Genomic DNA, 14,150 nt, shown 5'->3' with positions numbered 1-14,150 from the left:
CAGCTTGGCATGAAGGGCAGAAGTCCCATTTGTGATTTAAACAAAGACCTCAATATTTCCTCAATCATTTGACAGACTTTTTAGTCTCACATCCCTTCATTATCCATACACTTAGTATTCAAAATTAAGGGTCTCTTTGCAGGATGGCATTCAGAGTAGGTTTCAGATCAGAGAGATCTGTAACTATACCCTGTCTTTTCACAATGCAGTTGTGTATTCCTCCTGCCACTCATGCATTCACCAGTGATTAAGATAATGAATAAATCATACTCATGTACTTATACTCTCAGGTAAACCAGCATTTAAAATTATCTCTATATGAGGATCTGCACGTGACTATACCCAGCCTTGCCACACCAAATAAACTTTGTCTCACTGGCCCTAATAAATATCTCTAAAAATGAACCAACAGCTGCACTCTGAATCCACTAACAAATAGCAAACCCTTCCCACAACATTTTAAATGGGCTGTGGAACTCAAGACTCAACCAACGGATCAGGAATGATGAAGATGATGCCACTAATAGATGGCTCAAAGAGAAAACCTAATTTCAATCTCAGTCAGCCTCCAAGGTGTAACTATACACCCTGATGCAGTCAGCTTCAGGTACCAAAGAGATACACAGCCACATGACAGAAGGCTCCTAACTGCATATCAGTAAGGATTTTTGTGGGCAGAAAATAGCAAAAGGATTTTTGGGGGCAGAAAATAGCAAAAGGATTTTTGGGGGCAGAAAATGGCAACACATTTACTTCGACCCACAAGCTTGAAGGTGGTCACCCTAATTTCTACATCCTTCCCTTCTAGTTCTCCAATTACAGCAAAGAAAGGTAACCTCTCTTGTTTTTTGGGGGTGGAGGGCTGGCTTTTTTTAACCTAATCAAAGTGTTTCCATAAGAAAAGGGAAAACAACAAAGATGTTTCCAAACCAGAAAGAAAAAGTAACACTGCTGCACAGATACCTGATATAACGAGACACCTATCACAGACTTCTGTTTCTGTAGGAGTAGAAATTCCTTGACTTTTAAGTACCTTAGACTTCCCAAATACACTTGTGGACACTTTCCTACTTTTTTCTTCGCCTGCACAATTTAAATATTGAATTGAATAGATTTAATGGCTTTATTCTGAAAAGCTTTGTTGGTTTGTTTGGGTTTTTTAAGCTGAACAACAAAAAGCAAGACAAAGTCTGAAAATAAATGAAATCTTTGCAGTAAAAGATGCACCATCCGTTTTCAAACTTCCTAGACCATGGATCACTATGAAAATCTAACAGACCTGATGCCCTTCACTGTCAAATTTTTGACTAAAAATAACAAAGAATACAATTTGGATCCTCGGATCAGTGAAGATCTATTTATTATGGCATGATTTCTACAACACAACTTGGAAAATACTGAATAATACAATGTTCACTACTTGGATTAATACTGGAGAAAGTGAAATCAGTTCCACCTAAACTAGCCAGGTTCTTCAATGAGACCACTCAGTTCAACTGCAGCTTTAGGAATAAATTCACCTCCGAATATTCTAGCAAAGTAATGCTGCTGCTCCTTTTTTTTATCCAGGTGGATCTTGTTCAAGTGCCCCTGCTCCTGTACTGGCGTTGCTGCTCCCTGTAAGAAGGAGGGACAGCCTCCTTCCATGGCTCTTTGGGACCCATGCTTTGCTCACAACCCTATCCATGAGTTGTAGAAGGCTAAGAAGGGCTCCTTTTCTTGGTCATTTAAGCCTTTTAAAATATTTGTTCCTTGGTGCCCAGCTAAACACTGCTATTGTGACTCACACAAGCACACTCAGACAAACTAAAAGCTCCAAATAACTCCATTAAATTGGTTGATCACTGGAACACTATAAATTGATTTAAATTCCTTTATATATGAGGATTAAAAAAAGGGGACTGAAGACAGGAAGAAGCTCTTCTTTGATACAATGTCAGAGAAAAAGCACAGTGTCCAAAGCTGCAGTAACATATAGGATTCTGGAGAAGTCAAACCTAAAGACACAAGTTTTCCAAGGCGAAAACATAGCATGGCACTTGATTAAAAAAAACAAACCAACAAAAAAATGCAGATGAGTGGTCAATCATAAGTTCACATCATCCCATACCACAAGGAAAAGGATAAAAGCAACATCTTTTTCTTTCTAACAATACACCAGGAATATTGCCAAGGTATTGAAGTATGGGAAGATGAGGTAAGGAGTATGTATTTAGATGAAAAAGAGAAAAATCTACTAATCTCCTATTACCTGGAACAAGGGTCTTTACATTTCAGAATATAAACACTAGAAGCTACAATACTGACTTTTTTTTTAAATTATATATAGTGCTTTGGAGGAGCACTCCTTTATTTGTAACTAGAACATTTACCCTTTTTCCATTGCATCCTAACAAAAAAGTTTTCATTTCTACCATAATCATTTCAATGGAGAATAAAGATGTATCCCTACTACTTCTAGCACAAACAAGCCTGATGAGAGCATCATTTTTTCATCAAAACAACCATGTATTGGCCTCCACTGGAACAAGGTTACTAAATTAGAGGAGCAATTCCTATGTTTTAGCATCTGTTCCTCTTAAAATTTATGTATAATTCAGTACAGACTATAAAACATCGTATGAAGTCTCCTTCAAATGTGTAAACATTTTTTTGCTATCAACTGAAATCTGTTCATTGACTGCCATTGGGTTTATATTGGCTCCCTCTTCTGGCTGACATGCACAAAGTGCAATGTAGTTGAGATTTTTTTCTCTTTTCCATCAATTATGGATCTGCACCAAAGGCAATGGCATAGCACAGAAATAATTTCTCTTATAATCCACCCAGGAAAACTGGCCACAGCAGTATCAAAATTGCCAATCCAAAGTACTAACCAAAAGAAAAAAAGCCATACACCATAGAAGAAAGACAACAATTAGAAGAAAAACAGGAATGTTGGAGGAAGTGAATACAAAAGGATATAATTTGGGGGTACTGTTTAAGAAGAATGGCTCGTTTTATGTCCAGAATTCTGAAGTAGATTTGGGAAGCTATTTTTGGTTTTAACTATTTACATTAGTCAATTTCTAACTGTTCTTCTATTACATTCAGAAAATAATAACCTAAAATATTTTTAATATATTGAAAACATGTATAAATTATTTTCAGATGTTCTTTGATAGCAGCCCAAGGACATTTTTTAAAAGTTTATGAGAAATTTAAGCATGAATTATTCTAAATTTTAGCAATGAGTTAGTCTGGGAGATGGGAATTTCTTTAGTACTTTAATATTTACACTCATACTAAGCTGCAGAAATGCATCAGCTACCTGCCCATCTTGGAATTATAGATTACTTCTCTCTTTAAAAAGTAATCAACCAACCATCATGAAAAAATATATAGCCAAAAAAGCAAATAGCTCACAAATATATCAGAAAAAATACTGTAAAACTGCCGAACTCAGTTTGTTTTTCCAGATCTTACTTCAACATACTGATTTTAACTTTGACATAAAGAATGATGCTGAAGGCTTCCACCACAGGACAGGAGTTTTAACCTAGTCATGACTACAGAATTAGGTATTTGTAAAGGAGATTCACCTTTGTACACCTACATCTTTTGTATCCTGCCTAAAATTTCAGCTGAAGAGTAACTGACTTTTCCTCCACACCTCCTAAACTGAGATCAAACATCCAATTCCTCTAAATTCAAGCTCTTATAAGATCACTCTAGGCTTTTGTTTTTCTTCTGACATCTTCTTAGGTCTGTGGTCATTTACACTGAGAAGACAGTGAATGATAAATGTAAAAAGCAAAAGAACAAATTAGAGCAGCAAACTGACAACATCATGTAAAATTACTGTATTTGCCATAACATGAAATGTACTCAGGGCTTGTAGCTAAGAGTTAACAGTTTTTCCCTTGGTTCCAAAGATTCTGATCTTTGGTACTTGTGCAAATTTCCTCTCACCAGACACTGTAGCCTGGTTAGGAATGAAAAGTCTGAGACAAGGGTAACAGGCCCTGACAGTCACACGTTTCTGCTCAGTGGGTTACAGCTTAAACTTGAGTATAAATAAATGAATATCAGAGTATTTCTCTCATGTAGTATTACCTCTATTTAGTCTTTGTTCTGCTCAGACAGTTCCTTCTGGAATTATTTAAATGTGGAATATTCTGAACAGGCAACCAGAATACAAAACACAGAAATAGTTCCCAAGTGAAATTTCAGAATTGCACATTCATTTTTTTCCACAAGGCTCTTGTGATTAAGACTGTAAAAAGGGGTATATATTGAAACACAAACTGAAGCAAAAAAGGATGCATCAGCTCATGATCAGGTTTATAATTTTTTACGTTGCCCAATAAACAACACTTTACACATCATACACCACACCACTATTCTCTCTTCATCAGTATAGAAAGCTCCCCAATAACCTCTCAATCGTTTTCTTGGGAAAAAAGAAAGGAGAGAAAAGAAAATCTCCAGTGCAATGAATTAGATTGTTGAACACTGTATATTTCTAGATAGAACATGTCAATGAAAACACTTCTGTAACTGTTCCCAGTTATTCAAATCCTATTATTCCTATTATTAAATTTGTAGGGCAGGAAGAAATAGTCTATCATTAGGACCAAAATTTCCTAAGGGGTATATTCATAAACAAGTAATTCAATGATTAGATCAATCACACCCAAGGTTGCAGAAATTTCATCCTGCAATAATGCTGATGTTATAATTTTGTGGAAAGTAAAATATTTCCATCTGTATGACTGAACCCAGCACACCTGCAGAGGCAGGTATGAGCTCACAGCAGAACAGGCAGCAGCCAATCCAGGTGGGAAACTGAAGTGCAGGCAGCACCAGCCCCTCCCATCACGCAGAAAAGCAGTTCTCTGTGATTACCTTAGTTTTCCCTCAGGCATCCAAAGGCATCAGGCTTCTCTGCCAAGCTCCTGTCACCCACTGGCAAGCACATTAAGAATGGTCTACATCTCAGTATTATTAGAATAAGCTAGTTTTAGTTATAGAACTGTGAATTTGGCAGTATTGCTACAAGCATGCACAGATTATACAAATCAATTACTATTTGGAAAACAAACTGGCTTATATTTACCACTGATCAATGATGCAGCAGAGTACTTAATGACACCCAGGCATTTGCAGAACATGCAGGCTGTGCCAACAAAACATATAAACTTAAGGGTCTGGGACATCAACCTAGAGCTCTTCAGCTGATGCCTCTGGACTCTGATGGGTTTGGTGTGTATGCACCACACACACGTAAATATTGGCTGCAACAGATAAACCCTCCAGTGCAGCTTTAGGATGAGCTGAAGAATGGAACAATTCCCTAGAAAATGACATTTATTTACAGCAGGCTGGCACTATTAAAAGAAAAAGAAAAGAGGAAAGTACAGTGGAAACTGTACTTTGGAAGTAGCTGTAACAACTCGCATCCAAGGAGTCCTTCAAGAATTAATTTGATAGAGTTTTTGGTAAAGTGATCTCACCAGAAGAGAGTCGTGACAGAAACAGAATTGAGTTGTGCAGATCATTAACTGAACAAGTTGTTTCATTTCAGATTATATTTCACTATGCCAGCTTTCAATAATATTGTCTTTCCATTTTTTCACATTTTCCTAGGGAATTTTATAGTTGTTTTCAAATTCAATACTTTCCATCTACATTTTTCACAAATTAAAAATATTGCTATATAATAAATCACCTGATCTTTATCAACGTGCAGCATATAATTGTTGCTGTAACACGCTTACATGCACAAATTTTGTTTATGTGCCTGAAGTTTGCTTGGAGCAAACACAAGACCAAGGAACTTACCCCAAATGCCTTTCACCCCAGCTAGAGAGCTCATACCTCGTGGCAGGAGAAGAGGCGCACTCCCTCCATCTGATGGAAGACGGGGTAGTGGGTACTATCGATGGTGTCCCGGCGATAGACATCTCCCACTGCCAGAAAGGCGTCTAGGCCAGAGTGTATCAAGTCCCACTGATGGGCTGATGTGTGTGCTCTTAGCATGTGGTCACGATTCAAGTAGTAGTTATCCTCTTTCCTTCTGCTGGCATGGTTTGGTGGAATAAGTAAACTATCAAAATTCTGCTGGACTGTAACCACTGGAGAAAGACCGTCATACACAGAAAAGAGCGGAGTCCCATGGCGCCCGAGGTAATGTTTGTAGAAGTGCTCCTTCACCTGCTCCTTGATTAGCCACAAAGGGTGATGTTTTCTGTTGTGCAAGTTCTTGCCCACCTTGGAAAGAATCTTCTCTGTGACATTGCTGTAGTCATCTAGAGGATAAGATTTACCAAACAGTTCCACAGTATTTGAGCAGGGTGCACTGGCACTAAAATCTGAAGGTATAGACTTGGATGAAGAATGCCTTGAATGGGTGGGAATTCCTCTTACTTTTACTTTTGATGATAAAGCTGTTTTAGAATACTTAGCTACTCTCATGAATTTCCAGAGCATTGCCATTGTAAACTTTATGATCTAGAGAAAGAAAAGGAATTAAAAATATTTGAGTTAGGAACCGCAATGTTGCTGCAGGAATTGCTATTATCTTAGGGATAGATAAATCCAAATGTCTGCTTGATTAGCATGACAAAGTTCTCATTATAAACCACTCTTTTGACTTCAGAGGATGGAAAATACCCTTGTGGTCAAATTTCAGCTAGGATATTTTATTCAGTTATCAGGCTTCTGCATGACCGCACCAGTAATAATGACTCTAGACCTAGCCTGAACCCCATTCCAGATGATGCTCTTTAAAGATGAATAAACATCAGGCCTTCTTTGAAACAATATTTTTCCTCCAATTAAAACATGTGGCAATAACTTCATATTACTTCAGAGAAACCAGGAAACTTAACAGTGCCCTTCAGCAGTCAGAACTCGCTTACAACAAGCAATTAACTTATTGCTATATCATCTCCATTAGCAGAAGCTGCAGAACGTGTTCCACATCTACCTGATGCATGTGGCACATACAATGCAATCATCACTAATTCTTATTTAATGCCAGACAAAACCAGTTTAACCTTTCAAACTACTGAACCACTGTGAAAAAACAGATGGCCAGACAAGACATATATTTATATATAAACAGCTTATTAAATTCACATATGAGTATTGCACAAGATTCACCATAAAGACTGCATAAAGTCAGAACCAATGTCAGGATTTTGCAGTGATCACAAAGCCCCTTTTTCCATATGTTCCCCAGGATGGTTGCTTGCACAGCTTCCATGGCTGTACAGGGAAGGCAGGCTTGTCAGATACCAGGAAGGCAAAGTGATGAGATTCTTCAAGTTGTCTGAACTGAAGAACTCATTTCCCATCAAAGGGCCATCGTTATACATCCTCCCTGTTCACAGACAGGCTTTGTGCTTCATGTGTACACAGCTGCATTCTCTGTAGAGCTCAAAGATAATTCCAAAACCAAACAGTTTTGAGAGTGATGAGCCTTTCAGCCACTCCATATGCACAAGCCCATTCTGAGATGAAAAATTACTTGAAAATCTATAGTTGGGCTTCAGAAATATTAGCAAAGGTCCCAGTAAAATAATTAAGCATTCAAATTTGCTTATTATGGAATGGGAAAGCAGAGGCATTAGAAGTGACCAGAGAAAGGCATCTGCTACAAACTGGCTTGTATTTCTCTGTGAACCAAGAATTACAAGGCCACAGGTTTTCTGAGAGAAAGAATTTTCTGAGAAAGTCATCTTAAAGAATTAGGGGAAAAAGGACATAAGCAATAATAAATGCACCACAGTCTTCAAGGGATACAGTCTTTAGGATTACAGTATCTGGCTAGCTTTCCCCAGGAACATAAGGAAAACAAGTGTAAGTAACAAAATAAACAAGGTGAGACTATTTTTCATACTCTCATGCTTCAAAATATGTATGCAAATGAACAGACATACTAAAATAGAGAGTCCCAGAAAAAAACAAATCTGTACAAGATAATGAGTATGGTCACATTTGGCTTTCTTTCTTTCTTCTGGCTTGTATCTAGAAGTTTTCCATAGGTCTTTTTCCTCAAGTAATTTTATCTCAATTAACCAAAATAAAGGCAAGTTGGGTAGACAGAAATTAATCCTGGTGGGGAAGCATAAGATTACTGAATATTTGGTTTAATCCTTTTTCTGGTAGAATATCTTTAGAAATACGTAACAGGTCTAAATTTTATCTAGTTTTGAAACTTTTAAGAATGACTGCCTTTGGCAGGGGAGCAGTAAAGAGTTTACAAAGCTATTTCATCAAATTAGCTCTTGATCATTACTGAGAATGTTCTTTAATAAATGAATTCACACACATCTCAGAAATCACTCTGATAAAGACTAAGCAAGGGATAGTCTTACATTTTGAAAAGAGACCCCATTTTCCTGAAACATACGTTCTCCTTCATGGAAAGTGAGCTTTCATTTTCAAACAGCTGCTTGAAATACCCAGTCCTAGTCAGATAATGAATTCAGCCTCCCTTAAGTAAATATCACCATCTGCCCATACATTTATTTTCATACATTTATTTTTCTAAAAACTTCAATTCAAAACTTACACATAACCGTAATGTACAAAAAACTCCCATAACTTTATCGTGATTCTTGTGATGTTTGCTGCTTTCTTAAATATCATTCCTCTGAGAATCAGACAACCTCATGAGAAGCTTAACTTTCACATAAACAGTTTTGATGATTATAAATTTATGGAAAAAGAAATAAGAACATGCACCACAAGTACTGGGGAGGCACTCTTGTTTGTTTGTTTAAGACTCATTATTTTTAAGGGAGACTCTAGTACATACATCTTTAAGGGCTTACCTGATTATATTTCAGTATTTGTAATGAGGAAGCCTGCTATCAATTTCTGATAGTTCAGAAACACTCTTTTTTCTAAGCAAGTGATATATACTCCTAACAAACCTGTACAGGAGAAAAACCTACAGATGAACTTGTATCAGAGTTTTCATCTTAAAATTATGCCTCTGCCTTAAATAGTTGAATGGCATTATTTTGTGATTATTCTAATCCAAAGCAAAATTTGAGCAGTAAGTAATGTGAGCAATAAGAAAAGTTATAGTTTTTAGATAAGTTATCCAATGTCCAAGTACTGTAAACAATAGCAAGCAAGCACTAAATATGCCCCTAATACAGTATCACAACCAGAGTTCCAGAAACACTAAAGTCCTACAACAACACTCTGCTACTTCCCTCTCCCACCACAGAGCCACGTCTTCCTCTCTCAGAATCATTACAGAAAAATGGTATTGGACTCAGTTCAATTCAACTAGTAATAAGTTACATTTGGGCAGAGAAACCACAGAGAAGAAAGTAAAATATGTTTACACTCTGCAGACTGTACACAAAATCTTCAAACCAAAGTCATGTTTACCAAGGCAGAGAGCAACACTGGAAAATAAGTCAATCTCTTTACCTTTTTCTAGCAATAAACACCTGGTGTTAAGAACACACTAATTACTTACGTTCTCTTATAATAAACAGAAATTTATGCATTTATGCTTATTTATTTTGTCTATATTTATCTAAACATCTGGAAAAGCAGTTTAAATATATCATTTTCTTCCTTTATTTCCACCATCCTTTTCATCTGGCAGGGAAACTGTTTTCTGTGCACACTGACAAAACCTGAATCCCACAGCAAGGCCTGCCAGCCAGCTAACAAGAACAGCGAGCCAAACAGCAGCTGCAGGTCCTGTAGCTAAAAACAAATACATAAATGAGAAATAGACATTGAACATTGGATCTACCATCCAAAGATGGCAAAGCCCTCCACCAGCAAGTCCTGCACTCTGAGTTTGACAGTGGCTCTGGCTCACAGCTGGGAGCCAGTGCAGGGCTCTGGATGCAGATGCAGGGCTTTGGAAGCAGGCTGTTCTGCGGGCAGCTCTCCATGGGGCTTCTCGAAGCTCTGCAGGTGGACATGCAAGCACCAGGCCCACCACTTCCTATTACACACATCCTTAGCCAGACAGCACCATGGACACATTTCAGGGTACCTCAGCAGCTCCACTGAAGCTCCATAGCTCAGGTTGCTGGACCTCAATCTCCATACTGAGATGTCTGCTACAACTTTAGTCTTGGATAGGAATGACATCATACATCACGTTGTGCCAATACACTTGGAACTACACTTGCACCTAGCTCATGCTTTTCAGCAGCTCCAAGGCAAACCAGAGGACAGGAGGTGGCATCCACACCACCTAGGGGAGAAAAGGCATAAGAATAACCCTGTCCATGCTGTGCATAGACCAGGCACAGATAGGAGCACACCTGCCAACATCAGTCCTGTATCACAGACCTGTGACATTTCTACAGCAGTTTCAATTGATGGGCAAGGCTCCTTCCTCCTGCACAGAAAGCCAACCATTCCCCATGCAGCAGCCCAGCAAACATTACACATGCTGAAGTACACCACAGTCAGGAGCCTGACAACAGGGAAATAGCAGACAGAATGCATCAGACAAAAAAATACCATGATTTTGGAGCACATGCAAAAGGCAGTTGGATTTGATAAGGGATCATACTGCTGTACTGTTAAGGGATGTCCTTTCATGTCTAAATCCAGGTTTCCATGTCATAGTGCAGCAAAGATTAAGACAGCACTATCACAGCTGCAGTGGTATTTGTCACAATCTCCACTACCCAGCTGAGGCTTAAGAAAGAATCGCAGACTCAGTGAAATTCCTCCTGACACCTGCTTAGAAAAAGGAGGAGAGAAGAGGGGCAGTTTGGCAGCCCACAATGAAAGGAGACAGTGCTATGCACCAATGCTGTTTTATTCACTCACCTCTCCTGTAAAAGTGGAAGAGGGAGAACACTCCTGTTTGAGCAAACTAGAGCCCAAACGGGGCAGCTTGTGGGGCCATTTGCTCGGTGTTTGCATCTGTGAGCCAAGGGCACCCTCGCGCCTGCTGACCGCGTTTCTCTCTGCCCTGTGCTTTTTACAGCTTATGGCTGCAGAAACACAGATGGGCTACTGCATACATAAACCCAAGTACATGACGGGTTTGAAACCAAAATTCTACAAAGATGAGAGTCTGTCTCCTATCCAAGAATAGCTAATTAATGCAAGACTCTGAAGTGCCATGGAAAATGTTAGAAAAGTTGGGCTGCCACCATTTTGTGATGTGACAGCTTTTATCTACCGTATGTGTGGGGAGGGGAGTTCAACCAACATAGCATATGTTAAAACAAAAATTATAAACATATGTTAGGCTGCTAAAATTGGACATTTACCAGTCTGCTTAGCAATTTAGCTAAGCATTGAATTTTAGTTTTGAAAACTATGTAGGCATACAGCAGCAAATATCATTGTATTGCCATGACCATATCTGCCTTGCATAGGATATAACATAAATTGTTTTGCATGCAAAACTAATAACAAGCTCGGATTTTTTAATGCTCATTTTAAAATGATGATACATTGTTGCACACCAGAACAGATTTCTACTGAGCATGCTGGATTTATATAACACACACAGACTTATGAAATAGCCTTGCAGACAAATTAGAATGGATCCATTTTAGAACCTGACCTTCCAAGGGCAGAATATTATCAGATATCCCTGATGATAGCCAAACACCCTTAAAATATTTCACGAACTACAAAGCACTGGCAAGATAATATAGCTTTCAAGTATTCGGCTCTTAATTTTTTCATGTACTTGGAGTTCATCAGTTAATAATCTGTCAGTAAGTTCCAGAAATACACAGAATAACTTTTTATTATTTTGTTATTTTTCTTGACTGAAGCAAAAATATGTCATAAGCTAGCTGGCTGTCTGCTCTGTAATGGTGATACATTAATCACAACGCCACCTTCGGCAACATTCTGAGGCTTGCAAAATTGAGAGAGAAAACTAAAAAACCTTTCCTGGGATATGGCACGATCCTGCTTTCTCTCAGTGCTACACATAAGACCTTCTTAAATATGAAGGGTATGAACAACCATGCTCCTTCTCCACTGATACAGAAGATGCTGAACAAAGGCCAGCATCTCACAGCCTGTTTTAGACACATGAGCACCTGGGGGCAAGCACAGAAATTATGGCCCACACTGCTGAGGCACACCTGCAACCACCTGCACCACTCCCTCAGGACTGCAAGATGGGCCAAGATAACCACAGTGAGCAGCAAGTCTTTGGAGAAGGGAATGTTCCTCTGGGCAAGCACCCATTTCAAAATGTCTTGCATCATCCCTTGAGTTCAGTCACCATCCAGCTGCAGGCTGGATATTGCAAATGATGACAAAATGCTATCCCACTACAACAAGTTTCAGTGCCCCAAGCAGGCCTCCAAAGGCTGCTGCAGGCTCTGGTTTCTCTGCTAAACAGTGTCACTCCAGGATTGTTCAGGTTTATCCATAAGTTTCCCACTAACTAAAAGGATAATGCTTCCAGACATATGATTCAAGGCAAGTAAAATGCTTTTCAGGAGCCAAAACACTTGCAAACTCTGTAGCTGTGCTGCCAACTGGTATGAGACCATTTCAAAGACTCATATAATCATATTACAAGACAAGTTATAGTGAATTTGTTTTAAACAATTCAGTAGAGTATCGATACATTGGAATTTGTGATCAGCAAGCTAATCAGGTACATCAAATTGCTGAATTATTGAGATCGTATATAATTTTTCAAAAGATAAATGTATACAACATAGAGTATTAAGAGTATACAACATAGACATTAGGAGTTAAAGACCAAAAGCAAACAAATTCAGACTTCTGGGTGGGTGGAAAGGCACCAAACTCTCTAACATGCATAATTCAGAAGTATGAGGTGAAAAGCTAGATGACACTATTTTCATTTGGACTTTAAAAAAACAGATTAATAAAAACAAAATAAGCAAATTCTGAGGAAAGAAACTATGGTTGGAAAAAGAAATTATATATATGCATGACAGAAGATTAAACTAAGGAACATCGTCAGAAACAATATCTGTTTTTCTTTCAATTATACCTTAAATTTTTTTCCCACAAACTAAAACAGAGTTTGCTATTTATTGAAGAAATGTCAATAAGGCCCTTTAGTGGTAACTTCCAATAGTGCATATGACTAAGGCACACAGAGCTACTAAAAATTAAACAGCTGTGACCTGATCTCCTGCCAACATTCCTGTGTTCTTCCTTACCTCCACAATGAGACAAAACAGCTAAAAGTCAATGCCATATTTTAAGGGAAAATCCTCATTACACAAACATATTTTGAATACATTACATTACAAATTATAGACTGTGAAAAGGCAATGCAGAAATTATTCTTAAATATTCTCAAATGTGTCTACTGCCTTTAAAGATATCCATTTTTCAAGGAATGCAATCTGAAAAAACACTACCTTTGGCTGCTGAGGGAATATTCTTTTTCCAATGCCTTGAAAATGTTGCCAAACAGCTTTCTGCATTTGTAAATAACTGTCAGATGAAAGGGACAGAGACACTTAAACACCTATAAAATCCTCACTGCAAGATTATCACTATTCCTTCTGCCTTCTTTTTTCCTTCAGTATCTGCAACTCATTATGCTTTTTTTTTACAGATGCATACACCACAAGAATTTTACTCCTACAGAGTTTCATATAAGTAAAAATAAATTTGTTTAGAAATCAAATATTAGCAGTATTTCTTGTAGTGGGACACTTTCTTAGTTCTCACTGATTAGCTACACCATTTGGGCATAATAAAACTTTAGAGACCTTATCCTGCCTTAACAGGAAGAGGGAGTAATACCTTTTTTAAAAAAGTTATTAAATACCAAGAATGGGACACATGCAGACCTGGTAACAGTGCAAAAGACAGCAGGGGAAATCAAATTATTTAGACAGGACATGCCAGAGGAGGCAGCTAAAATGAACCACTAAGTTCATCCACAAATGAGAAAGTCTTCAGCTTTACCTGCTGTATCCCCATAGTAATGATTGTAATTCCATTCTTCTGGAGAACTGAGGAAATCTGTGACTTACCACAGATCTCCAGATGCCCTCCTTAGTAATACCCTAGCCAACATGGTGTAGAGTTAGAATAATTTAAGTAGTATTACAAACCAGCAAGCATAACTAGTATTTAAGACCCCGGAGTGATTTCATGGTTTTAATATGTATGCAATCAACAATATTTAAATCAAACAAGCC

At 38.1% G+C, this 14,150-nt stretch overlaps 1 protein-coding gene across 3 annotated transcripts in view; it reads right to left on the bottom strand.

The window, feature by feature from the left end:
• The window catches only part of FARS2 (phenylalanyl-tRNA synthetase 2, mitochondrial), a 230,300-nt gene that overhangs the window by 170,412 nt on the left and 45,738 nt on the right, over nt 1-14,150 (bottom strand). For all 3 annotated transcript variants that reach the window (XM_031060234.1, XM_005424907.2, XM_031060235.1), the window contains one exon: nt 5,860-6,492. In XM_031060234.1, coding sequence (XP_030916094.1) covers nt 5,860-6,477 — 618 coding nt within the window. In that variant the 5' untranslated portion in view covers nt 6,478-6,492. The remainder of the gene's footprint in view (nt 1-5,859; nt 6,493-14,150) is intronic.

The sequence above is a fragment of the Geospiza fortis genome, unplaced genomic scaffold (assembly GCF_000277835.1).
Source record: "Geospiza fortis unplaced genomic scaffold, GeoFor_1.0 scaffold219, whole genome shotgun sequence".
NCBI lineage: Eukaryota > Metazoa > Chordata > Aves > Passeriformes > Thraupidae > Geospiza > Geospiza fortis.
The sequence above is the reverse complement of the archived record's forward strand: the minus strand, read 5'-3'. Positions and strand labels throughout refer to the sequence as shown.